This window comes from Cucurbita pepo, chromosome LG12, assembly GCF_002806865.2.
Source record: "Cucurbita pepo subsp. pepo cultivar mu-cu-16 chromosome LG12, ASM280686v2, whole genome shotgun sequence".
Classification (NCBI taxonomy): Eukaryota; Viridiplantae; Streptophyta; class Magnoliopsida; order Cucurbitales; family Cucurbitaceae; genus Cucurbita; species Cucurbita pepo.
In genome coordinates, this window is record NC_036649.1 from 9,613,547 (window position 1) to 9,640,426 (window position 26,880).

Here is a 26,880-nt window from a genome sequence, read left to right on the forward strand (position 1 = left end):
GTCGAGAGTGTCATTAATCATAAAAACCCTATTCGTGCCTATAAATTTTTAAATAGTAACGACTCAAATACTCCATTGAAAACTAACTAGTCTCCGAAAAAAGTGATTAAGTCTCATTAATCAATATTCATACAACTTCATATGAAATCATTACTTTAGTGATGGAAGCACGAGCAGACATTTAACCTAATAAATAACACTAGACGAGCTCTTCCACAAATGGACAAAACTAAGAACAAGTTTAAGGTGACTTTAAAATGCTCGCAATGTATATATATATAAACACAAACCGTCATTCAAAACAGGTAAGAGCTTGGAAATTCCCAACAAATTTGATGGCAAACAAACCATCAATGCACCACATAAAAAGAACAGTCAGTTGAACTCAATAACTCATAACTACTTGGCAATGGGAAATTCTGATGATATCCAAACCACTACTCATTGGCACATCAAAATTAAAAAGAGGAAGAACTAGGAAGAAGCAGATTCTAGAACTGTTCCCTAGTTTGCGTTAGCTATACCATACCCATGTCTCTGAAAAAACGAAGGTACAGGATATCAGTAGTAGATCGTATTCGTACACGAGGGGAAAATTTTAGATTACAGTTTACGAACAAACTAATGGCCATTCTCATCCATTCATATAGTAACTCCCGTAATATGGCTGAGCGACTGAAGCTGGCTGCTGCGATGGCGCTATCGTTGCTTGAGCGGTCGGTTGGGCATAACTCTGAGCAGAATATGCCTGCGGCTGATAATTTACACAATAGTTCATAAACCCAAAACAGATGACTGTTCTATGTCTCTCGGAATAAGTCAAAAAGAGACCAACAATACCCCGTTTGATAACTATTTGGCTTTTGAAAACGGTGCTTGAAATGATTTTCATTTCATTTCTCACTAAGAAGTTCATAACCAAATTTTAAAAACAAGCACAATTTTCAAAAAAACCTAAAGGGTGATCCACGTTTTTCAATTTTCAAAACTTAAGATTTAGATTTTGAAAACTTCCCAAAAGAGTAGATAATAAAACAAACAAACTCAAAGATAAAGTAGTGTTTAGAAACTTAATTTTTAAAATCTAAAAACAAAATGTTATGAAATTCTCTCCAGACATGAAGATTGAATACCTGGACAGGGTACGTTGGAGGATACGTCGCATAAGTGGAGGCTTGTGACACCGATGTGGACACTTGTGGATTCGTGTAGGTGCTTCCATACCCACTATACGAGGCCTGTATTCAAGTAGATGGGAAGAAAAACAAAGGGTTATTCTTTTTCTGTTCATTACTTTTTCGTGCTGTTGCTAGGGACATTAAAATGCCCTCAAGTTTGCTCATGAATATTCCAATCTTAAAATTAAAGCAGGCCCAATATATATCCGAAATGACTTTATATTGATGCGACTGGAAAGGCAGAAATAAAGTATATGAATATATATATTAGAAGGGCTGAAAAGAAACACTAGCGAATTCGCCTTTACCTTCCACAAGTTGACTGCATGGTATCAACTATATTTAATAAAAAATTTTAAAAAAATAATAATAAAAAATAAAAACACCCTTCCACATATCATACTAGGAAAGAGCAAATAAATTAAAATGCAGATCCTAACCATCAAAAAATCCACAAAAATTAATAGAGACTACAATCTTCAAGAATAGTTCAAGAAGGATCACTTGCGACCATGCAAGTTATATGCAAAAATTAATCACTTCTACAGCCACAGTTCCCAATCCTTATAACAAAGGAAACAGGGTGATTTCCCTTACTCTTTGAATAGTCTTGTTTGTTGATGGGGTGAAGGTGCAATTATGATGACAACATAATATGAAGTAATTTCTTCGGAACCAATAAATTAAAATGGGCAATTAGACCATTTGGTGAAAAGTTTCCTTATTTAAACTGCATGACATATATTAGTATGGACAATAAAAAGGGTGAAAGATAGAAAGGTTTTTACCGGTTGGGAGTAACCAGGTGCCCATTGTTGCCCCCCCTGTGCTTGAGCGACAGGAGGCCAGGCTTGTGGTTGTACACTATAGCCGGCTGCCCACTGGTTTTGACCAGTAGGATAAGCACCCATCAAAGATTGTGCTGGTGAAGAAACACTAGGATAGGATTTGGCTATCTTTGCTTTTTCAGAAGCTAGATAATCATCCGCCAGGCGTTTTTTAAGTTCTGATGTACTCTTATGTGAAATGAATAACTTTGCATGTCTGTCCTCAGCCTTCTTGATTGATTGAACGTCTCCAAAGAGATTTAGAAACTGCAAAACCATTCACTAGTGAATTCAGTAAAAGACAATCCAAACATAGTTCACCGCTAGAGAGATTTTATGATCAAGAAAATATTAGAAAGATTTCAGGCATGAGCAGACTTCCAGTTTTAAGCATCATCCAATGAGAAATTTCTTCACTCGACATACATCAACTCAGTGTTGTTTTGAACTAGAATATCTATCATACATGCTATGGAAATATTGACAACTCCACAGAGACGGAGTGAGATCCAACTCAAGGTGAAAAAACATGGGACCTTTGTAACTAGATAACTTTATATCAAACTGTATCAATGTAAGGTCAACCAAAACAAATGAACAATTGCTAGGTCCAAGAACATTATTCTTCATAGTTAATGCAATTACGTCCATCTACCCTCAAAAGTTTTTCCCCTGCAAACATGAAGAGCTTTAATATTACCTCCAAGAAAATGCTCGATAACTCCTCCCTCATTGAAGCACTCACGACCGTTGCATTCTCTGTATTGGGCACTATTACCTTCTCAACTAATGAATCTAAATAATCAATTCTCTTTGCTGATGACTGAATTGCCTCATAATGTATCAAGGCCTGGGTGAATCATGGAGGCAGAAAGGTATACATTTAACCACAGGAAAACAACGCTTACCAGAGTAAAATTCAAATGTTTCAAATAAAGAAAGAGAGAGAGAGTACCTCAATGAGTGGTTTGGATAATTCACCATGCTCAACCGCCTTATCCATAATTTCTCTAGCTTTTCCTTCATTCTTACATACCTGTCAACAAAATCAAGAGATATGATTCTAAGAAAACAACACTTAAGAAATCAAGAAAAATACCATTTCAACTGATCATATGCCACCAGAAGAGACTGTGTTAATTAGCTACATGAATAACTACTAAAATTGCTTAAATAATTGGGCACGGACCAAAGCAAAAAATAGCAAGCTTCTTTATTTTAATATGAAAGAACTTTCTTGCACAACTGTGGAATATTTCCGTTCATGAGTTATACATCAGTATCACCAAAAAATATCAATGGCCAGTAACTTAAAAAGATTTTTAAAACCACCCGGAAAGTACTAGCTACAACAAAATTTGAAGTACCCGAATTTCCTTGATGAAAAAGAAATTATAATAAAATGAGAACATTAATATTCATTTGTGAGAACTACCAAAAAATTCAAGATAAATTCTATGAAAATACTTCTTTCACAGATTTTCAGCCACCAAAATTTTGTCTTCTAAAGGTCGTTCTTCTCTGGCCTTAAATAAGAAAGCTTCTTTGCTTCTTTAACTCTGGGGGGAAATAAATAACAGTACCATATTATTGAAGGTCATAAGTTTCAACAGCCAATTATGCCTAGAATCCACCTCAAACTGACACAGAAATCAGCTGCACATAACTCAAGGAGTAGAATGACCCACGGCCCAACAAAAAAAAGCCAAACTAAAAAATAAGCTCCAATTAAGCCGAATAACATCTAAAGGGCATTTACAATAAGCCTCGACTTAAAAATTGAAACACGATGGAGACATGGGACCTAATAAAGAAGCATAAAGAAAAACTACAAAAGAGCAAGTGCAAAATGGATAATTATGTGAATAGACTACAAGCAGTGCAAGGACCACAATTTCAGCAACATACCAAGTTCAGAAACCTCGAGTACTGAGCATATAACAGTGGCAACGCACGAGAATGTTCTTTTCCTCTTTCAATGGCAATGGCCTGTTCATATACAGAGTATGCATCTTCCAGCTTCCCCTGGAAATACCAACGGCCAAATTAGAAAATGCATGCATCAATATGTATCACAACTTATTTAAGACAACTTACCAGACGATGTTCCATATTAGCGTGCTTAATAATTGCTTCAAGAAGGCCAGGTGAAATTTCAGTATGCACAAGTTGATAGGAGGCTCGAGCGCCAGCAATATCCCCATTTTGCTCCTTGAACCGAGCAGCAAATAAATGGATCTCTGGTTGTCTCTGTTGAAGTTTTGGAAGCATGTGCATATTAACCCATATAAATAAAAATTTATTTAATAACTGAGAAAAAAGTTCTACTCCATACATCATAGACAACAATATCTCCTGCTGACAAACTTAGTCATAGGGGGTATATTTTATAATCCATCATTTATAAATCCAAACTTTTTATAATAAGAAAACGAATAAATAAACAGGGATACAATTTTTTTTATAAGAATCAACCCTCATTGAGAATACAATGGAAGAATGCATACGCAACCAAATAACAAATCCACAAAAAAGAAAGACCACTAAAGAAAAGGGTCTCCACCAGTCAAGTAAAATAACACCTATCAATTTTAAAAAAAAAAAGAAAAAAATAATAATAATAAAAAAAAAAAAATCCTTGTAACCAAAACTCAAAGAGAAACATGAAACCTATTGAGGGAGCGCATCACCCAGGTCCCTTCCCAAATCTCAGAACACTCCAATGTTCCTCACATTCCAAAGATCTCACAATAAAGCACACGCCCCAGCAAGCCACAAGAAACAACCCTTCTCCCAAAACGACGAAAGGGGAAGGAACTTCTCAATCATCTCATTCAGCCAACTCATCCGAACGCCCAAAAAAGAAAACTCCTCATGGAGCGGCAAAATCACATCTCCAAAAGAAATGATCTACGTCATCCTCCACTTTCCGAAAAAGGATACAAAAAAAAAGAGTCAGTCAATGAAGGTCAAATTCTTGAGTGTCCGTCCAAAGTGTTAACACGACTGTAGATAACCTGCCAAACAAAGAATTTAACCTTTTTTCGCAATATTGATCTTCCAGAGACCCAAGAAAACAAGGTCGCTAACGGGAGAGGTGTCCAACAAAGAATGCAAGAATATGGTTCAGCACCAAAAACAGTTCCTCTTTCCTTGAGCAAAAGAAAATAGTATCGTACGCAAATTGTAGGTGGGATAAAGGCACTTTCTCCTTGCCAACCTTGAACCCCCGACCACTTTTTCTTCAACACTCATGGAGACAATTCTACTCAAAACATCAACCACTAAGAGGAAAAGGAAAGGAGATATAGGGTCGCCTTGTCTAAGACATCTAGAATCCCTATTTGTTTGTTCTTTTTACACGTTTCAATAATCACATGTAAATCAAGATAAGGAAAAGGGGGTACATTTTAATTCCATGCTTGCATGCATAAAATAGCATCGTATATACACTATTAGAAAATTATGATCAGGATTGCACCATCATTAATCATGATAACTACAACCAGTTATCATGAGGTTAGGTAAAATGGCAGATGCATGTGTTGCCTACCTTGACAAAAACTTGGCTTGCCCGAGCAAGGGCGTTGTTGGCAAGATCCATACTATCGCTTGCTTGCATACATAAAATATATCGTATCCAGTACTCAGGATAGTTGGCACAAGCAATCACACATCTCTCGTATAATTTCACCACCTGTTCACAAAAATTTCAAACAAAAAAATGGAAGAACATATAAAATGGTCTTTATATTAAAAATACATTGTGTAAAGATATGACAAGAAACAGAAAAGAGATATGCAACAGAAATACTCCTCAGAAGAATAGAGAGGCCCCTCAAACATGAGATGAGGGACCCTCCTTGCCTGACAGACAGATGGTTAGGAAGATAAGAGACCTGCATGCATAACATTGGAATTTTAAAAAGTTACCGTACAAACACATCATGAACCTAGAATCTCCACTGATAAATGAGAGTTTGAAGTACTTAGCCTTAAAGCCTTCTTTAGTCTCAGTTCAAATTGCCGATTAAATAGTTGCTTCATCCAATGGTTTAGCCAGTAAAGCATATGATGCAGAAGATATTTTTTAACTGTAAGTCAATACATAACGAGGACGACTAGAAACTAGAAAATATACACATTGAAAATCGGAAACAAGCTAAAGTACCTTATTTAAGTCTCCTTCTTGTTCTATAAAGTCCAGGTAACTATGCCAATTATCAAGCTCTGCAACATTTAGTGGCCGAACGTGAAAGTAGGGCCTTCTGATAGCTGTTTCAAAACCAATGATCTTAGAATCGAACTCTTTAGCTTTCTTATAGATTTCTTCTCTAATGGCGATATACTTCTCCAACTCCTCTGCTTCTGTTAAGCCAGCACTTACAGTTTTAAACGATGGTTCCGTGACATCAGGACGACCTTCCTCCCCATTTACTTGATCACCAACCTCTGATTGCACATCGACAGCAGCCTCCTCAGAACTCTTCAATTCTGACAATGGTCGACTTGCAGCTAACTCCTTAAAACTGTTACACATTTGCATCATGATCCAAGAGGAAAAAGTATTTTAGCTTGCTTATCAAGGAAAAATTCAATAAACCATTGGGTCAGTCATAACTAAAAATTAAAGAGCCCAGGGGCTTCATTCTAATAAGAAACCATCTATCTAAATTAGCTTTTCCTCGCACAGAATGCAATTCAACAACGAAAGGGTGCATAACCCCAAAAACATTAACTTAGCAAAGTACAACAAGTACATCTAAGGGATAAATCAAAAGAAGAACTGTATTATCGTAGTTCAAAAGCAAAAGAATTCAGATCACTGAGGGCAATATCAAATTATCAGAACAGCGTAATAATGCCAAGATGTGCAATACTCACCTATTGAAATAACGATCCAACTGTTGATTTGGATTTTCCAGTATACGTGTATATATCATGGCAAGGCGACCCCACTCCTGCTGCATGTACTCGTATTCAATATATTTATCCCAAAGAGGAAATGAGAGGTAATCTGTCCCAACATAAGCTAATCCTCTCTCAAAAAGTCTGAAACATCATCAACCAGGAAATTGGTTATTATGTAAACAAAGATCATCAAGTGATGCAAAAGTATCCACAAGAGTAACTGCACTAGGGTTGAAGGTGAAGGAACAATTTACTCTAATAACAGCATATGACACTTCTGCATGCTGCATTTACCTTCCTAAAAATCATTTTATGTCGGTGAATGAAGCAATGATAGAGGCCATCTTAACCCAAAACTGAACGAGATATTCCCAGCAGCAATTTGTATATTGATGTACCTCAGTAGACAAAGGTTAAAGAACTGCCGTAGTTCATTCATAACTACAGACTAAGGCATAAGCCATAATAGACAACAGGAGATTGACACTATTTCTTTCAATAAAAATAACTTTAGAAAAGGCAAGTAACAGTGTAGCCCCAAATCATGGGAATGCACATTGGAACATGCAATTCCAATATACATTTCAATCAAATCTTTCCGCCTTACACGTAGGAAATCACTGGTACAGCCATCTAAAACGAGGTTACAAGCAAAAAGAAAAAGATCGTTATCAGGTCCAAGTAGCTAAGAATCATAGTAATGGCACTCCAGGAAAAAACACGAATGCCATTAGAAACAGAAGGCAATACCTTCTGATGGTCTCTGGATCTCCATATGTACTAAGAGCGAATATGCAGTAATGCAGCCAAATATCAACTGAGTAAGTGACTCCATGTACTGCTCGTTCATACACCTCAACAACTTTGTCAGTAGATCCAAAACGGGCCTCATGATCTGCATACTTCTTCCAATAACCATAGCATAAAGGAAATTCCACTAAAAATGCATCGTACACTCTCCGAATTTTGAGTATGTTATCCTGAAAAGAATCCAAGCAAATTCTCTTAAATTGGAATAAGTCTTCTCATAGGCATATGAGTTTGGTCCACATGAGATCGTTAGAACTGGGGTATTTTCCAGTGCAAAATTCAGTCAATATCAAATTCTGAAGAATCAATATAAAATGTAAAATTCTGCTCGACATATACAACTCTTTAGATGTATTTTCTTGGAAATCACAAAACTTTTCTCTGAGCTCTAAATGTTGGGTTAAGATATTCACTAACAGTATAGGCTCATAAATTTGTGGATGAAAAAATCCATGTTATTTGCAATAGATCCATCATAATTACCAGAGATCATATTTACCACACACTATTTTTCTGAAAACCATCAACATTAAATATTATTAAAAGGCATAAGCAAGTCCATCCAGGCCAATGCCAAACCAACTTATCAGTTTGAGAAAAATGAAAAACCAATGCCAAAACCAATTTATAAAAAAGATTGACACAAACACTAACCTAAAACAAACAAAATTGAACAAATTGACCAAAACTAATAAGATCTATCAAAGCCAAGCTAGCCAACTAATTTTTGGCTTTAATTCTATCAAGAGGAACCAAGTTAGACATATTGTCAGTTTTGTCGGTCTTATAGTTTCAGATTGCACCCCTAAATACTATCAAAGATATTTTGTTTACATATAAGCCTCCCAATACAATTCTTTAAGAAAGTAGATAACTTTTAGCTTATATTTTGTTAGAAAATTGGTAATGCCCTAACATGTGGTAGGGAAAACCAGTGGGTTGGCCAAGTGTAATACGGTGGACTGTAAAAGAGAAGGAAGTAAGAGAAAATTCTTAGGCAAATGTTAGGCTTCAGAGAAAGATACCCCTCAAAAAAAGACTATCAACGTAAATTCTTCCATTGCATCAGTAAAGCATATTAGTGTCCACTATCAGTAAAGCATATTAGTGTCCACTAGAAGGAAGCATATTATGACTGTTGGATGTCCAAAATGTAAATACGGAAGAAATACACCACTCCTATGGATAAAGCCTCAATATCAACACTCTTCATGTGAAAAATCAATTAAACATTATCCTAATAATATTGCAGGCTATATCATACCTACAATACTTAAGGACATAGCTGAAAAAAAAAAAAAAAAAAAAAAAAAAGGTTGATTGTGTGGATTATTAGCATGCATGACCCAGACCTGAGTCAAAAGTTTACAAGTCATGGAAAAATTCCACACTGCTTCCTCAATCATTACCACAAAATATGTCAGGAGTTCCCAACGTCGCCAACAAAATTAAAGAGAAATAAAGACAAATAAAAGGCTGCATCACATTAAGCTTTGTGGCAGCGTCCATGTGGTTGATGAAATTTGAATATAAGACTGCCAATTTATTGTGCCTTTGTTAGTAGTTCGTTATAGATCCCACCAATGCCAAGTTCAAACATAAAATGGTAAAACCGTACAACTTGCTAACATTCATTATTGCATACCTCTGCCACCTTCTCTGTCTCTTCGATCAAAGAAGTCCATGCATTAAAATCTAAAGAACTGGCCCTCACAATGTTCCAGAGTCTATCTTCTTCAGCAGATAGTGGAGGTACTGCCAAAAAATATTAGGTAACAAAATATCATCGAGAGGTTGAGTTTCTTCTCTAAAAAACTATAGGCAACATATAAAGTGAGTACTGATTACAGTATTAAAATAGAAATAAGTTTAGTAATCATGTAAGATAAATGTGAAATTACTTTCTTCATATAAATAATTAAATATACAGGTTGAGAACAAGCTCTCACCCTGAGCTATGACATGAAATATGAATCGGTGCCTTGTTTTCGTAAACCATGGTATTAGACAATAATGGTGTAACACCAATATATACATACATATATATATATATATAATGGACATCTGAAGTTGACAATGGTGGATTAACGAGGAAGATTCTTTTTAATAATAATAATAATAATAACAGCTGGAAAAGAAAAATAAAAATAAAAAGGAAAAGGAAAGTGCTGAAACGCATTTTCAGCTACCACCGTATACTGTCGTTGCCATCAACGGTGTGTGACAGCAATAGTGTGCACGAAAGGGGGGAGCTTGCTTTGGACTGGTTTTTGGCTGGATTCTGGGAAGATTGGGGACCCTATGGCGGTTTAAAAGCAAGGGGAAGGTGATTGGAAGAGAAAACTCGTGAGCAAGAACCAAGAACCCCAACTTGAAAGCCCATTGTCACCAAAAGAACTACAAATGTCGATTCGCCCCTCCGAGAAAGCAATACAACTTAAAACTGTGGGGTTTTCATCTAAGGGACCTTGTGGGAGAAGGTGGTTGGACAGATTCGAACGAAGGAGCTCATGAGGTTGAGTATCGACCTCTGCAATTGCTGGCTCAAAACCGAAAAAATTCTAACGGTTGTAGTTCACTCGATTCTACACAAAAACTCACAAATCTGGAATGGTTAGGTTCATATCAAGGATATCTTTGGGTTACATGAAGAAGGCAAACGCGTTCGAGAACCGTGGAGAGAAAATTGGCAAAGAGCGGAGAAGAGAAGCCGCCAACAGGTAAGCAACGTGTGAAGAAGGCGAAGGAAGACCGATTCACTTGACCCAGATCTAAACAGCTCGGTTGGACCAGTTTTGGTCAAATCAAACCAAAAACTACACTATTTTTACATGATTTTCACCTCGATTTCAGTGGTTTTGATATTTTCCCTTAATGTAGAATCTAATTAAGGACTTTTGATATATTTTGAAAATTCTTGAAGACCCAATCCGAGCCCGAGAAGTCGAAAAAAATGTAAGTAGCCATATGGATTGTTTTTCAAGCAATACTTGTAGGAGTCGATAAGGACATTTAGGCTACTGGTTAGAAAGCATGATATAGGCCTAACTGACCAAGATGTATGGTAGCTAAGCCTAGAAACTTGATAGGTTTCCGGTTTAGCATGATAATATGTTTTACAGCTTCGCTTGCATGTTTGAGAGCTCTGATTAGTCCTAATGAAATTTTTAGGACCCCAACATGTTTTGTATGATTGCTAATCGTTTGATCAAGCATGTAGGACATTTATACATGCATGATACACCCATAGGAGCATGTTACAAGGGTTAGACACTCGTGTATGCCTAGTTAATTCATTCAATATCCGCTATGTGTCCTAGAGAGTCTGGAAGGATATAAGAATGAACATGAATTATTGTTTTACATTTCCCGAGTCAAAGAACCTACATTTGAGCACTTTAGGTTCACCAAGTATAAAGTAGGAACCATTCAGGGAAAACCCCTAATCATAAACTTTCCTAGAGCGGTTAGGGTGTACTTGGTACGCATAGTAAAGTTGTTACCCACAAAGGGTCCCAAGGGTCGTATTGGGAATACTATTGGGGAGCACCTAGTAGACAAATACATATGAGGTACAAACGGTCAGAGTACTCATCTGTTTATAGAGGACAATATACCTCATACGCACAAGACTTACCCCAAGGCCCGTTGCAAGGATATTTTGACTTACGCGCAATTAGCGCAAGGTTGATGATAGACTTTAGAAAACGAAAACATAGAGCTAAGCATATCTAAAACCCTATATTAAGGCCCCGAGGGGGTTAGTTATACACCCCTAAAGTAGGAGTGTATAGGGGTTAGGTACATACGAGTCTTATAGAGCTAGTACAAGCTACATGTCAGGGTATTGGATGACGCTAAGATTAGTATATGAGCTCATAGCTTAAAAAACCATCACAAGGATGAAATTCAACGAGAGCCTACAAGTAGGTCGCTTACTGATATTATATTAAATTCTCCGGGCTAGTTTTAAAAGATAGGTGTACATATTACATATCTTTATATAGAACAAAATGCAGAAATACTCAATGCTTCTCAAGGAGCATCATTACTCTTAATAGTTCAGAAACATAACACATCTACTTGTGCACCCTTCAAATTGCAGCACCTTTTAGGTTGACTTTCTATTTTTCCGCCCAATTTGTTACAATTCTTTTTTGTGCAAACGAAAATCCCATGAAAATGCAGAAAACTAAAATGGGAGACACATACCAGAACCATCAATAAAGTGTTGTTCCTCAGAAGCATCATTGGCATTCTCAATAACATTTCCATTCTCAATTGATGAAGCATTAACTGATGAGGCAGCAACGCTTCCATTTAAAGAAGAATCGTGACTGGCTACTTCAGCAGTTTCCATTCCTGAAGTTTCTGATACAGCAGCATTCTGACTATGGTCAGTCATTACCACATCTGACTTTGTCGCATCCACCTCCCCAACATGATTTCCTTGCTGAATAGAATTGGGATCCGTAACATATGCACTGCCGTTACCCATATCTGCAGAGGTATGTGAAACAGAAAAGTCCCCAGTGATCCCAGATTGAAAAGCACCCGGTTGAGGAATTAGATTTGCACTGCTATCAGAATAGCCACTCGAAACATATCCAGCAGATGCATACCCCATGACGTCAGATGTTTGGGCAACTACAGTTTCACTGTCCCCCATGCTTAAACTAAAGAACTATTTCTTTGATAGCCGAACTGCATGCATTTAAACAACTATCACATAGAATTGATGCGGAGAAGCGCAGACAAAAAAGAAAACCCAGAGCAGAAGGATGTAGCCTTCAAAAAAAAAAAAAAAATGCAGCTAGACCCAGAAAAAAAAAAACATAGTGCTTGAATTAAACAGCGAATCCCAACAACATATTCCTGCGATACCCTTGATTTGAAAAGCATAAACTCTGGTTTGTATACTAGTTTAAAGCTAATCCAAAGAATATACAGACGTACAAATACTTAAAAGAATATGTATAGATGCTGGTTTTCGATAATATAAATGGCACGGAAGAGCATGGCATAACAAACGAAAAAACAAACAAAAAAGTAATAACACAATCACTTGAAAACGTACTAGAGCAGTAGAATGACAAACATGACAGGAAGCGAAATTGATGGATGTTCCAGCACGCTAAATCTAGGGGAACAGTGGCTAAATAAGAAAGCGGCGTAAGGAGAAAGGGAAGGGTGTTGGGGCATGAAGAAATAAAATGGAAAGAGAACTTACCGGAAACAAGAGGAGGAAGAAGAAGAAGAAGAAGAAGAGTTGATGAAATGCGAAGCGGAATTGAGAATTTGAGAGTGAGAGAGGAAGAGAAGGGAATTTGAGAGGAAACGATTTTAATAAGGGAGACGACTGCGAGGCCAGGCCGAGGGCAATTGGGCGACAAGGGCTGATACACATATTACCGTTATCCACCTTCCATGCCTTACTGGACCGGATCTCTCCGGCCCAGCCCAATCCCAAACTTTCCCCTCCTTTGGTTCATTCGTAATTTTTATTTAATTAATTTATTCATAATTCAAATGCCAAGATTAAAAGGTTGGTACATGTATCTTAAATAGTACGCAATGGATGGAATGATCGTGTTCGAGTAATTACATAAATGGACAAGACTGAGTGTCTTACCCCAACAACACTATTCATATGACCTATTTTGTAGTCGTTACAAATGATCTGTTCATAATACATGAAGACATAAGAAAGAAAGCGGGTAAGTATCATATACAATTATTTTTGTACAAAACAAAACTACGAAATATTTAATATTCATTTATACATATATTAATAAATAATACCAATACTTCGCATATGATCACACGCGTATCTCATTCACAAGTGAGTTATTAATTATTCACGCCAGAGCCTATCATTTAGCGTGCATGAACGTGACTTTTTGTAACGGAAAACAACTTTACAATTTTCAACTTTGCCATATATGGATTTAAAAATATAATTTTACTCGATAAATTCAATTCATTATTTTTTCCACAGACCGAGAACTCAAACAACAAGATTTCACTCTTTCATTAGCACAAGAGGAACTTAGTTTATGACTAAATTATAAACAAATTATTCATTAGATAACGAGGGATAGTATCAGTTCTAACTGAGAATTATTTAATCTATAAATAGATTAAATGTTTAGTTGTCTTGATAATTTTGGTAATTTGTAATTATACATATAAAAAAAAATTGTTGTAACGTGGTTTAGTCGCTGCGCCTCTCAGCTCTCGCTCCATTTCCGCGCTTACAAAAGCAGGCGCTCCCGTGTGCCCGCCATCAGACGCTGTCAGACAAGAGCCGACTCTCTCATGAATTCTTTCACTGGTCTGTAAAATTCCTCCATTTTATTCTCCCTTTACCTCTCCTGCTTTGTCTCTACCACGGCGCTCATTTTTTCAAATGATTTTCTCCTCTTCCATCTCTATTTCCCGCCTGCTAGATGAACTGCTTTCTTCTTCCATTTCTGTACCACATTTTTCCATTTTCTTGCTTCACTCAACGTCAACCTACTTCTCACTTAAACCCGTTATGCATTTGTTTTTCAGCTCTCTCCCCTCTTGGAGTATCGGACAACTTTCGGGTTTCGCGGGCTGAATGATCTTTGAGGTTTTGCCTTCCTCATTTCTGTTTACTTGGTAAATTCTTCGCTTGCGATTCTTTTACTTGTTGGGCTTTAGGGTTTTAATTTCGATTGTAAGATTTCATCGGCAAATTTATGTTTCCCAGTTTAATAGCGCGGTTTTTAGTCACATACCCGTAACGATCAAGATATTCCAGTTAATTTTGCATGCATTCTTGTATTTCATATTCTTTTACTGTCTGGTTGACCACAGCTGCTTTAGACTTGTTTACCTTAGCCAAGAACACAGTGCATCTTTAGCTATTTGCCATTCTTCCTGAAATGTAATTACCGTAGCTGATTTAGACTTTTGAACATTACTATGATATAATGGCCGAGCTTTCCCTCTTTGATTATTTGGGGCCGGGATCCTTATGAAAAAAGTTTTAAATTGGTGGTGGCGATGATCTGAAACTTTGAACTTATGACGAAGCCAAGTTTTGATATAGAATTCCGTTTTTGTTGTGTTTATTTTATTTTATTATTTTCATATTATTTTTGAACAAAAAAGGTTTCTGCTCTTTGTTACTTTAGAGTTATTAGTTGGTATTCTTTTTCTCTTGTTCTTAATTGTGAAAAGTTTCTTGTAGACGTGTTCACTTCTCATGCTCTCGAGAAGCATTTTGGATATTTGTTTCAATGTTTGAAAACAATGGATAACATGTCATACTGTTTTATTGAATGATCTTGTTACAGTATATTTAGTTCTTTGTCCATATATTGTTGTTCTGCCTGCACTGAGTCAAACATAGAGAAAATTTCAGCTTTAACTTGTAACGTTTGGGGTAGAATATAATTTTTCTTCTTCTCGAGCCACATAAATAAGAATTTCATATATTGCAATGGAAACTTGCATTGCGCTTGATGTTTCAATATTGCAGATTGGCAGTTCTAGCAAATTTCCAGGAACTATTCGAAGGAGATGTCAGTGATGCATGTGGGTAGGATGGAAGGAAACTTATAAATGCTCTACTGAAGGATGCAATAATTTTCTTTGTGTTCAAGGGCCTTGTTTGCTGTGTGTTTTCATGTTTCATACGGCGTAGCAGGCAAGTCTATGCTCTATGATCAGGGTGGTTCTTTACATTAATTCCTTCAGCTTAGAATGTGCAAATATGCTAATGTATTTGAAAAGTGCTTATAAGACGGGCCTCCCTGACAATCAAGTAAAAAAGTCCTGATGTAATTCTAACAAATGTAGGCACCTTTGTCCTTTGGATCGGAATAAATATGGCACCGAATCCTCGGGTTTTGAAGGCTTTTCGTGCAATGAAGGATATTGGGATCAGTGAAGACAAGACAAAACCCGTCTTAAAGAAACTTCTGAAATTGTATGATAAGAACTGGGAACTTATTGAAGAAGAGAACTATAGAGTTCTTGCAGATTCTATATTTGACGAGGAAGATAGTAAGGTACATTCTACTGCAATTCCTTTAATTGTATCCTTTTCTCTTTATGCGTTGAGTTTATATTTCTCACATATGTATGCATCATCTTTCAGGCTATAGAGGAAAAGAAATGTCAGAATTCTCAAGTGTGTACTCATTATCTTGCTTGATGTGAAGGTCTTATTTTTACCCTCTTAGTTGTGCTTATACTTGCTGCCTTTGTTTTTGTTAACGATAGGTGGAAGATTTTGGGGAAGAGGTTCAGGCGCCTGATGAGCCGGAACGCCCTCTGAAAAGGTTGCGCTTAAGAGGCCAAGAAACCCAGGTGGATGGGATGGCTTTAAAAAAGCCCAAATTGGAAGAGGACGTGTTTCCTGAAACATGTCCCAAACAGCAGATGCAGTTAAGTGGGTCTAAGAGATCTGAAACTGATCCAAGTTCTTCTCGTCGTGTAGACAAAGGGAAGGAACCTGTATCACCACATGTGGTTGCAAGAGTGAAAAAATCCAGCTTAGAGAGACCATCTGCTGCTGTGCGTATTAAGGAACCAGGGGCTGAATCAGGTGCCAAAAATTCCAGAGTGAGGGCATCTGGGGCTCAAGCACTACTCAAGCCTAAAGATGAGCCATTTACAGATGATACATTTACAAATGAGATGCCTATTGCTGCGATTCATCCAGGTCAATGGATACTTGCTTTCGATGAGTTTAGCATTATTTGGTTCAAAATTACAGTATAATGTTGTAGGGTAGAACAGAGTTTTTTTTTTCTAATTTGAGGCAAGTATCGGTAATTGATAGTCCAATTAGAGTTTAATTGAAATTAAAATCCATTAAACTGTAATATGTGATAATCAAGGTTAAGAAGCTTTAAAATAAGACATGGGTTTTAGAATATAAAAATTTTCCTTGCTGTGCTTATCTCAGGAAAGGGAGTAAAACATAAGTTAAATATTGGAATACCTAACTTTACGATGCATCATAGTTATTAATGCTCAAATCAAATTGGTTCAAGCCAAGCATTAGAATTCAACATTGAAGTTTAAACTGAAGACAGATATAGTTGTANATTAGTTGGTATTCTTTTTCTCTTGTTCTTAATTGTGAAAAGTTTCTTGTAGACGTGTTCACTTCTCATGCTCTCGAGAAGCATTTTGGATATTTGTTTCAATGTTTGAAAACAATGGATAACATGTCATACTGTTTTATTGAATGATCTTGTTACAGTATATTTAGTTCTTTGTCCATATATTGTTGTTCTGCCTGCACTGAGTCAAACATAGAGAAAATTTCAGCTTTAACTTGTAACGTTTGGGGTAGAATATAATTTTTCTTCTTCTCGAGCCACATAAATAAGAATTTCATATATTGCAATGGAAACTTGCATTGCGCTTGATGTTTCAATATTGCAGATTGGCAGTTCTAGCAAATTTCCAGGAACTATTCGAAGGAGATGTCAGTGATGCATGTGGGTAGGATGGAAGGAAACTTATAAATGCTCTACTGAAGGATGCAATAATTTTCTTTGTGTTCAAGGGCCTTGTTTGCTGTGTGTTTTCATGTTTCATACGGCGTAGCAGGCAAGTCTATGCTCTATGATCAGGGTGGTTCTTTACATTAATTCCTTCAGCTTAGAATGTGCAAATATGCTAATGTATTTGAAAAGTGCTTATAAGACGGGCCTCCCTGACAATCAAGTAAAAAAGTCCTGATGTAATTCTAACAAATGTAGGCACCTTTGTCCTTTGGATCGGAATAAATATGGCACCGAATCCTCGGGTTTTGAAGGCTTTTCGTGCAATGAAGGATATTGGGATCAGTGAAGACAAGACAAAACCCGTCTTAAAGAAACTTCTGAAATTGTATGATAAGAACTGGGAACTTATTGAAGAAGAGAACTATAGAGTTCTTGCAGATTCTATATTTGACGAGGAAGATAGTAAGGTACATTCTACTGCAATTCCTTTAATTGTATCCTTTTCTCTTTATGCGTTGAGTTTATATTTCTCACATATGTATGCATCATCTTTCAGGCTATAGAGGAAAAGAAATGTCAGAATTCTCAAGTGTGTACTCATTATCTTGCTTGATGTGAAGGTCTTATTTTTACCCTCTTAGTTGTGCTTATACTTGCTGCCTTTGTTTTTGTTAACGATAGGTGGAAGATTTTGGGGAAGAGGTTCAGGCGCCTGATGAGCCGGAACGCCCTCTGAAAAGGTTGCGCTTAAGAGGCCAAGAAACCCAGGTGGATGGGATGGCTTTAAAAAAGCCCAAATTGGAAGAGGACGTGTTTCCTGAAACATGTCCCAAACAGCAGATGCAGTTAAGTGGGTCTAAGAGATCTGAAACTGATCCAAGTTCTTCTCGTCGTGTAGACAAAGGGAAGGAACCTGTATCACCACATGTGGTTGCAAGAGTGAAAAAATCCAGCTTAGAGAGACCATCTGCTGCTGTGCGTATTAAGGAACCAGGGGCTGAATCAGGTGCCAAAAATTCCAGAGTGAGGGCATCTGGGGCTCAAGCACTACTCAAGCCTAAAGATGAGCCATTTACAGATGATACATTTACAAATGAGATGCCTATTGCTGCGATTCATCCAGGTCAATGGATACTTGCTTTCGATGAGTTTAGCATTATTTGGTTCAAAATTACAGTATAATGTTGTAGGGTAGAACAGAGTTTTTTTTTTCTAATTTGAGGCAAGTATCGGTAATTGATAGTCCAATTAGAGTTTAATTGAAATTAAAATCCATTAAACTGTAATATGTGATAATCAAGGTTAAGAAGCTTTAAAATAAGACATGGGTTTTAGAATATAAAAATTTTCCTTGCTGTGCTTATCTCAGGAAAGGGAGTAAAACATAAGTTAAATATTGGAATACCTAACTTTACGATGCATCATAGTTATTAATGCTCAAATCAAATTGGTTCAAGCCAAGCATTAGAATTCAACATTGAAGTTTAAACTGAAGACAGATATAGTTGTAACAAATGCAAGTTATGGAAAGTGCAGCTATAAAAATAAAATTGTTAATTTTAAGGTATTATGTAAAGATAAAAGAACCAATTGCCTAAACGGTAAAATTTACTAGAAGTGAAAGAATTGAAAAAAAAAAAAAAAAAAATTATTGGAGTATGACGATTGCTAAAAATGAATCAATATTTATCAATGTGAAACCCCTATAAGAATGAGGAGATCATTTTGCTAATGCAGGCAATCATATAAAACGATAGTCTGTGGAATCTTCAACCTGCACGGTATTTCTCAATTCTAACCGCTGGATTGTTTTCCTTTGTGAAAATTTTAACAGATTCTTCAAGAAAAGAAGTTTATTCCATTGCAAATGATTCAGTTAGGAAGCCGGATGGCCAAGTTGCTCAAGCATCACTTCCTTCAGATGGAAGTAACAAAAGTGATGGTACGGAGACCTCATGTAAGAAGATTACAGGCAGTGAGCTGGCAACTGTCACGGAAGAAGTACATCCTAACTTAGAGATTGCATCGTCGCCCCTAGGAGAGGTAAAAATTTCTTTGAGCTGCGNTGTTTCATACGGCGTAGCAGGCAAGTCTATGCTCTATGATCAGGGTGGTTCTTTACATTAATTCCTTCAGCTTAGAATGTGCAAATATGCTAATGTATTTGAAAAGTGCTTATAAGACGGGCCTCCCTGACAATCAAGTAAAAAAGTCCTGATGTAATTCTAACAAATGTAGGCACCTTTGTCCTTTGGATCGGAATAAATATGGCACCGAATCCTCGGGTTTTGAAGGCTTTTCGTGCAATGAAGGATATTGGGATCAGTGAAGACAAGACAAAACCCGTCTTAAAGAAACTTCTGAAATTGTATGATAAGAACTGGGAACTTATTGAAGAAGAGAACTATAGAGTTCTTGCAGATTCTATATTTGACGAGGAAGATAGTAAGGTACATTCTACTGCAATTCCTTTAATTGTATCCTTTTCTCTTTATGCGTTGAGTTTATATTTCTCACATATGTATGCATCATCTTTCAGGCTATAGAGGAAAAGAAATGTCAGAATTCTCAAGTGTGTACTCATTATCTTGCTTGATGTGAAGGTCTTATTTTTACCCTCTTAGTTGTGCTTATACTTGCTGCCTTTGTTTTTGTTAACGATAGGTGGAAGATTTTGGGGAAGAGGTTCAGGCGCCTGATGAGCCGGAACGCCCTCTGAAAAGGTTGCGCTTAAGAGGCCAAGAAACCCAGGTGGATGGGATGGCTTTAAAAAAGCCCAAATTGGAAGAGGACGTGTTTCCTGAAACATGTCCCAAACAGCAGATGCAGTTAAGTGGGTCTAAGAGATCTGAAACTGATCCAAGTTCTTCTCGTCGTGTAGACAAAGGGAAGGAACCTGTATCACCACATGTGGTTGCAAGAGTGAAAAAATCCAGCTTAGAGAGACCATCTGCTGCTGTGCGTATTAAGGAACCAGGGGCTGAATCAGGTGCCAAAAATTCCAGAGTGAGGGCATCTGGGGCTCAAGCACTACTCAAGCCTAAAGATGAGCCATTTACAGATGATACATTTACAAATGAGATGCCTATTGCTGCGATTCATCCAGGTCAATGGATACTTGCTTTCGATGAGTTTAGCATTATTTGGTTCAAAATTACAGTATAATGTTGTAGGGTAGAACAGAGTTTTTTTTTTCTAATTTGAGGCAAGTATCGGTAATTGATAGTCCAATTAGAGTTTAATTGAAATTAAAATCCATTAAACTGTAATATGTGATAATCAAGGTTAAGAAGCTTTAAAATAAGACATGGGTTTTAGAATATAAAAATTTTCCTTGCTGTGCTTATCTCAGGAAAGGGAGTAAAACATAAGTTAAATATTGGAATACCTAACTTTACGATGCATCATAGTTATTAATGCTCAAATCAAATTGGTTCAAGCCAAGCATTAGAATTCAACATTGAAGTTTAAACTGAAGACAGATATAGTTGTAACAAATGCAAGTTATGGAAAGTGCAGCTATAAAAATAAAATTGTTAATTTTAAGGTATTATGTAAAGATAAAAGAACCAATTGCCTAAACGGTAAAATTTACTAGAAGTGAAAGAATTAAAAAAAAAAAAAAAAAAAATTATTGGAGTATGACGATTGCTAAAAATGAATCAATATTTATCAATGTGAAACCCCTATAAGAATGAGGAGATCATTTTGCTAATGCAGGCAATCATATAAAACGATAGTCTGTGGAATCTTCAACCTGCACGGTATTTCTCAATTCTAACCGCTGGATTGTTTTCCTTTGTGAAAATTTTAACAGATTCTTCAAGAAAAGAAGTTTATTCCATTGCAAATGATTCAGTTAGGAAGCCGGATGGCCAAGTTGCTCAAGCATCACTTCCTTCAGATGGAAGTAACAAAAGTGATGGTACGGAGACCTCATGTAAGAAGATTACAGGCAGTGAGCTGGCAACTGTCACGGAAGAAGTACATCCTAACTTAGAGATTGCATCGTCGCCCCTAGGAGAGGTAAAAATTTCTTTGAGCTGCGACTCCGCTTTTGGACGACCAGATTTCCATATGCCTAGTCGTGATGCAGTTATAAAATATATGGAGGAAAAATGTCTGCAGTCATATAAAATCATTGACCCCACGTTTTCTGTTATGAAACTGTTGAGTGACATGTGTGAGTGCTTCTTGGAATTGGGAACTGATTCTCCTGATGAACAACAGGAAGGGTCAATTAGTAGAATTCCACTTCTAGATGTAATGAAGAATTCAGATCCAATATATAATCCAGGGGATGTTGCCAATGAAGGAGATTTGAATCATCTACTCACTTCCGTGAATGAACCAGTCAGTCCTGTCTCTGATAGAGAATTTGCATCACAAGTTCCTAGTATCTTAGAGTCTTCAAGTGTTTCCAATGACCAGGCTATCCATGATGCCTCTCAAAGCAGCAAAGAAATGCCAAATGGTCATTCTGAAGATGTAGCCAGGAAGGAGCNGCGTTGAGTTTATATTTCTCACATATGTATGCATCATCTTTCAGGCTATAGAGGAAAAGAAATGTCAGAATTCTCAAGTGTGTACTCATTATCTTGCTTGATGTGAAGGTCTTATTTTTACCCTCTTAGTTGTGCTTATACTTGCTGCCTTTGTTTTTGTTAACGATAGGTGGAAGATTTTGGGGAAGAGGTTCAGGCGCCTGATGAGCCGNAATCTTGAGGCTGCAAATCCGCACAATTTGATGGTTATTTCACCGAGTCAACAGGCTACTGATGACTTAAGCTTCTCTCATGATGTGGATGATATAACCAAGGGAGAAGAAAGGGTTCAAATTCCTTGGGTGAATGAAATTAATAAAGAGCATCCACCATTCTTTCACTATATACCTCGCAGTCTAATTTTCCAAAGCGCTTTTGTAAATTTCTCTCTATCTCTGATTGGTAACGATAATTGTTGCGAGTCTTGCTTTGGAAATTGCCTTACATCTTCTGTCCCTTGTGCTTGTGCACGGGAAACTGGGGATAACTATGCATACACGCCAGAAGGTCTGGTTAAGGAAGATGTTTTGGAAGAGTGGATCTCTCTTGCTCGTGACTCTCAAGGAAACCACCAGTTCTATTGCAAGGAATGTCCTCTTGAAAGATCAAAGAATGATGATTGCTTAGAACCGTGCAAAGGGCACCTAGAGAGGAAGCTTATAAAAGAATGTTGGAGTAAATGTGGTTGCAGTAAGCATTGTGGCAATAGAGTGGTGCAGCGAGGAATAACTCGGAAGCTGCAGGTACAGTTTAAATCACACCTTCTGCTCTCTCTCACTTTGGCTATAGCATATATTTGAAAACTATTCTCTCTGTTTCAGGTATTTTTTACTTCGGAAGGAAAAGGATGGGGCCTTCGTACCCTTGAAGACCTACCTAAAGGCTCGTTTGTTTGTGAATATGCCGGAGAAATATTAACCATCTCAGAAATGTATCATAGAAAGGTGCAAAACACCAAAAATGGGAAGCATACTGACCCTGTATTATTAGATGCCTTTTGGAATAAAGAAGAGCCTTTCAAGGAGGAAAAAGCTCTCTGCTTGGATGCCACAAACTTTGGAAATGTTGCCAGATTTATCAACCACAGGTATTTGATTAAACTGAGTAGAGTTTAAGCTTCCTTTAATCTCATACTTCCCCATTGTTGCCCACGTTTCTACTGTTTGATGCTTATTTTACTTTCTGTAACCTTTGCACCAAATTATTTTTGTATTTTTTTTATGCGAATAGTAACCTCTTTTCGCTCCCTTTGTCATTACTCATTATTCTTGAACTCATCGTTTTCCATTTTCATCTTTTCTTTGGCATTATTCTTGAAATCTCCCTCCCACCCTTGGAATTGTAACACTGTGATGAGGGTTTGAAACATGAAAAGATTGTTCCTGTTCGTGATGTTAATGTTTTTGGCTTCGATTATCTCCTTTCTAGCAATCAAGATACAAATTTGTTAGCTATGTATTGTGCTCTAGTATCACTAGATCAATAGCACAGGTCGGATGTGAACTGTTGTTATTCGCGTCCATTGGGAAGTTTTGTGACTATTTGGGTTCAGAAACATATTACAAAAGGTATATGTGTGCGTTGCAAATTCAGAAGGTTTCAGCATTTTATGCTGTCTGAAGATTGCGTTAATGTCATGGCCTTGAAGTGGTAGGGATAAATAGTTGATACAAGGGTCTTTTTTATATGGAAGTTCCATTTATGAAGAGTCATGGTGCAAAGCAGTAAAAGGCTTTGGAATCGCTAAATTTTCATGGCTTAGAAACCTCTTGGAGTTACTCAGGTTGGGGTTTTAAATATCCCATGAATTTTCTGTCCACCAAATGATCTATGATTATGTGTTTGGCCCTAGTTTAGAACCCGATGATCATTTGGAGGTCTGGATATTAAAAGGAATCGTGTATATGTTATGGGTGCCAGAACAGAACATGAATCCTTCTCTTAGTGAAAATTGTATATCAGCTGGTTGAGTGAAAAAAGGTTTCCAGAAGTGCCAATACTGAGTTGAAACATATCTTTTAATCCTTTTTCTTCTTTCTTTTTAGTAAACAATAGTTTTGCTATCCTATTGTATGTATATTTGAAACTGTTGCTGTAACTTATGCAAACACTTGCTAGGCAGGCGTTTGTACATTTACTGATCTAGTTGTCGGATAATCTAATTTCTCTCTTTTCAAAATTTTAGATGCTTTGATGCAAACTTGGTTGATGCTGCAGTTGAGATAGAGACTCCGGACCATCATAATTATCATGTATTGACTCTCGCAAGTTTACTTTTCTTTATCACTTTTGTATACAGCCGTTCTTTCTCTTCCATAGNTTTTTTTTTTTTTTTTTTTTTTTTTTTTTTTTTTTTTTTTTTTTTTTTTTTTTTTGGAACAAGAAACGAACTACCATAGTGATCATCTTATTCAGTTCCTTTCATTTTGCAGCTTGCCTTGTTCACTACAAGAAAAATAGATGCCATGGAAGAGCTAACTTGGGTCAGTGGATGTTATTGTATATAAATGTGGTTTGGGTTATTTTGCATAAACTTTTATGACTTGGTCAACTTTTACATGTCCTGTCCTTATAACTGAGGCCTTAAGTGGAAGCATCTCAATGAGAGATATACCTCAGGGAGGCGATAAACTGCATCTTGGCTGCAAGAGTTTCCGCATTAGTTATATTTGTGATATCTCTCATTATGATGTGTTCTACTCAGGTTTGTGGAAACATTTGTATGCATGTTAGGTTTATAGATGGTAAAGCAATGAGGCAATAGAATGTGTCTTGGATGCAAGATTTTCTGCATGAGTTATAGGGTTCTTCCCATCGCTTTCATGGACTTTTTTTAAATTTTTTCTAAAATGTTAATGAAACAAGAAGGTACCAAGAAGATACGGCACATGGCAAAAATACATACTACTAGATTAAGAAGCAAAGCACTATCAATTTGCTTGATCTAAAGAACTAAACAAACCAAAAACCTTTAGCTAGAACTTATAATCACCGGCAAGACCTGGCAATACAAACCAAAACTGCACAACAGAGACACTTCGAAACTGTAGACTGCTTGCTGAAAGCTACACAATAAACAATAACCCTTGCTCCATAGAGAACTTTTTCCCGGATTTTTGAATGAGTTGAAGCAGCAAAAGAAAGGAAACTGCATGTATCATTAGTATAGCTTCATTAATAGCAACAATGCTAGAGTAGAACCACATCTTCAAATACCAGCAACAATTCCTAAAATCGAGATCTACAATTACTGAAGCAATTCCATAAGCTTTCCTTGCTTATATACAAACCAGCTAACTCCTAATACGCAACCATTATCCATAGACGATAGACAATTATAAACAACTACTCTGATTTTCTCCCTGCGGCAATAAAATTGGTGCAGCCGGTAGTATAGTCATTTCCTTTGAACTGTACGTCTTCCTTATGAATGATGAATGCAGTTTTGATTGTGACTAACTGGTGCTTAAAAGTGTTCTTTAGAATTTTTATTACCTTGTAGTGTAATTCCTTGGACTGTTCAAAAGGCCGTTACTGATATTTTGCTTTACCTGTAGGATTATGGCATCGATTTTGATGACCTTGATCACCCTGTTAAGCCATTTCTCTGTCAATGTGGCAGCAAGTTCTGCAGAAACATGAAACGATCTTCTAGTAGGTTCTTAATTTTCTTTCCCAGCTCTTCCATTCTTGTCTTGATAGAATTGGCTCTCATCCTTGTTTATTATTTCCATGTGAACCTTGCTTCATAATGTTTCCTGATCTCATCTATTTTCGTGAACATATTGAAACTTTTGATACTTCCCTACTTTCCCCATCATTTTGGAGAACTATAAACTAAAATAAATGTGATATAGTTCCTCCATAAAATCAATGTAATTGTCGCATTCAGTAGTTTATCTTTTTTTTGGTGCCAGTGTTCTGATGAATACATATCTTGGTTAGAACGGATTGAACCAACTGATCTTCTTAAACACCAAAATTTTATGGGATCAATTATTGCTCAGATACACCATCAGATCAACCATTGTGGGAATCAACACATTTAAAGATTTTATTGCTAAGCATGTTATGGGTTGATGCTTGATGGTTTATCCATGCTTTTTATGGTGATTAGTTAATGTATACTGCTGGAAGATCCAATATCGTGCAAGTTTATAGTTTGCTGCACAGCGTTGCCTTAAATTATGGAAATTTAGTAGGTCCGTGCACATTCACTGGGGTTCCCTCTTGCGACACATTATTGTCGTGTCTCGTTTTTCTTTTGACACCTAGTTTAATTTTGTTCCATTATTTGGTTTTCTTTTCGTACCATATCATTTAAGATCTCGCATGTATGTCCATGCATATGTGTGTGGCTGATTTGCATGCAAATATACTTGAGCTTGCTTGTAGAGTTATAGTTTCACACTAAATTTGCTGTACTAACATACTTGTTCCGGGCTTTTGTTCTTGTTTTACTTAGGATCTAAATCAGCATCAAGTATGAGATAAGTGGGATTATGGCGCCAGTTTCTGCCTTTTTATGTCATGGCCTTGCAAGCGGAAGTCATTAGAAAATATTGAAACCACCACAATGAATTTGGTTCAGCTGACTAATGTCCAATCTAGTTTCCAAGACGATCGTTCGGTTTGGGTAGTAAAGCTGAGGATCGACTGCGGATTCACATTATGCCTTTTTTGCTGTTACATTATATGTATTATCACAATGATGTTCATAGATATTTGATATCTGGCCATGTTGTTTAGTGGTGTTGAAAGTTTTGAAGATTGTAGTTGATCTGATCAGGATCTGGTCGCTGTTTTTTTGGAAAGGGGAATGAAATTTTTGTTTCCTCTCTTGATATCCTGCAATGGCTGATATAGTATGGGTACCCATGCACAACATAGGCAAATCCTGAAAAATATGGTATTTTGATTCTGTTAAGATTAGGAAAATTATTATGAAGGGAAAAAATAGTAGTTAATATGAGCATAACATTGTTAATAACAATGTTCTTTTTATTTTATTTATTTATTTTGTTTCATATATTTATTTAATTTAGAGAATGATCATGAGTTTATAATAAAAAAATATTATCTCAGTAATTTTATAAATTTTAAAAAATCAATTTTT

General features: G+C 36.6%; 2 protein-coding genes across 3 annotated transcripts; one reads left to right on the forward strand and one right to left on the reverse strand.

Annotated features, from left to right (window-relative positions):
* Window positions 1-313: 313 nt before the first annotated feature.
* Window positions 314-13,059, reverse strand: LOC111806836 (pre-mRNA-processing factor 39-like). Of its 2 annotated transcripts, none has more exons than XM_023692328.1 (14): window positions 12,957-13,059; window positions 11,939-12,430; window positions 9,372-9,481; window positions 7,667-7,896; window positions 6,890-7,057; window positions 6,177-6,534; window positions 5,559-5,702; window positions 4,103-4,255; window positions 3,914-4,030; window positions 2,961-3,041; window positions 2,706-2,855; window positions 1,967-2,272; window positions 1,134-1,238; window positions 314-754 (listed from the first exon to the last, which is right to left on the reverse strand). In XM_023692328.1, exons 2-14 carry the CDS (start codon window positions 12,393-12,395, stop codon window positions 635-637), a joined length of 2,499 nt encoding a protein of 832 aa, XP_023548096.1. In that variant the 5' UTR covers window positions 12,396-12,430; window positions 12,957-13,059; the 3' UTR covers window positions 314-634. The 2 variants fall into 2 exon arrangements, with proteins under 2 accessions (XP_023548096.1, XP_023548097.1); XM_023692329.1 differs by lacking the exon at window positions 12,957-13,059 and adding an exon at window positions 12,804-12,845.
* An 893-nt stretch (window positions 13,060-13,952) lies between these two features.
* On the forward strand, window positions 13,953-26,603 carry LOC111807798. Its single transcript, XM_023693666.1, has 21 exons — window positions 13,953-14,060; window positions 14,282-14,371; window positions 15,237-15,404; window positions 15,557-15,768; window positions 15,858-15,890; window positions 15,983-16,424; window positions 17,264-17,323; window positions 17,476-17,687; window positions 17,777-17,809; window positions 17,902-18,343; window positions 19,055-19,306; window positions 19,459-19,670; window positions 19,760-19,792; window positions 19,885-20,326; window positions 21,038-21,727; window positions 21,834-22,507; window positions 22,586-22,851; window positions 23,950-24,016; window positions 24,197-24,247; window positions 25,322-25,418; window positions 26,230-26,603. The coding sequence occupies exons 4-21, from the start codon at window positions 15,586-15,588 to the stop codon at window positions 26,256-26,258; spliced, it is 4,218 nt and encodes a 1,405-aa protein (XP_023549434.1). The 5' UTR covers window positions 13,953-14,060; window positions 14,282-14,371; window positions 15,237-15,404; window positions 15,557-15,585; the 3' UTR covers window positions 26,259-26,603.
* Window positions 26,604-26,880: the final 277 nt, after the last annotated feature.

What these genes read in the sequence shown, in the direction of transcription:
- LOC111806836 (XM_023692328.1), bottom strand. Translation starts at nt 12,395, where the DNA reads ATGGGGGACAGTGAAACTGTAGTTGCCCAAACATCTGACGTCATGGGG. An exon ending in GATCCAGAGACCATCAGAAG is followed by an intron (nt 7,058 to 7,666) that starts GTATTGCCTTCT and finishes ATGATGTTTCAG; the next exon opens with ACTTTTTGAGAGAGGATTAG. An exon ending in ACTCGAGGTTTCTGAACTTG is followed by an intron (nt 3,042 to 3,913) that starts GTATGTTGCTGA and finishes TTTTGTTGACAG; the next exon opens with GTATGTAAGAATGAAGGAAA.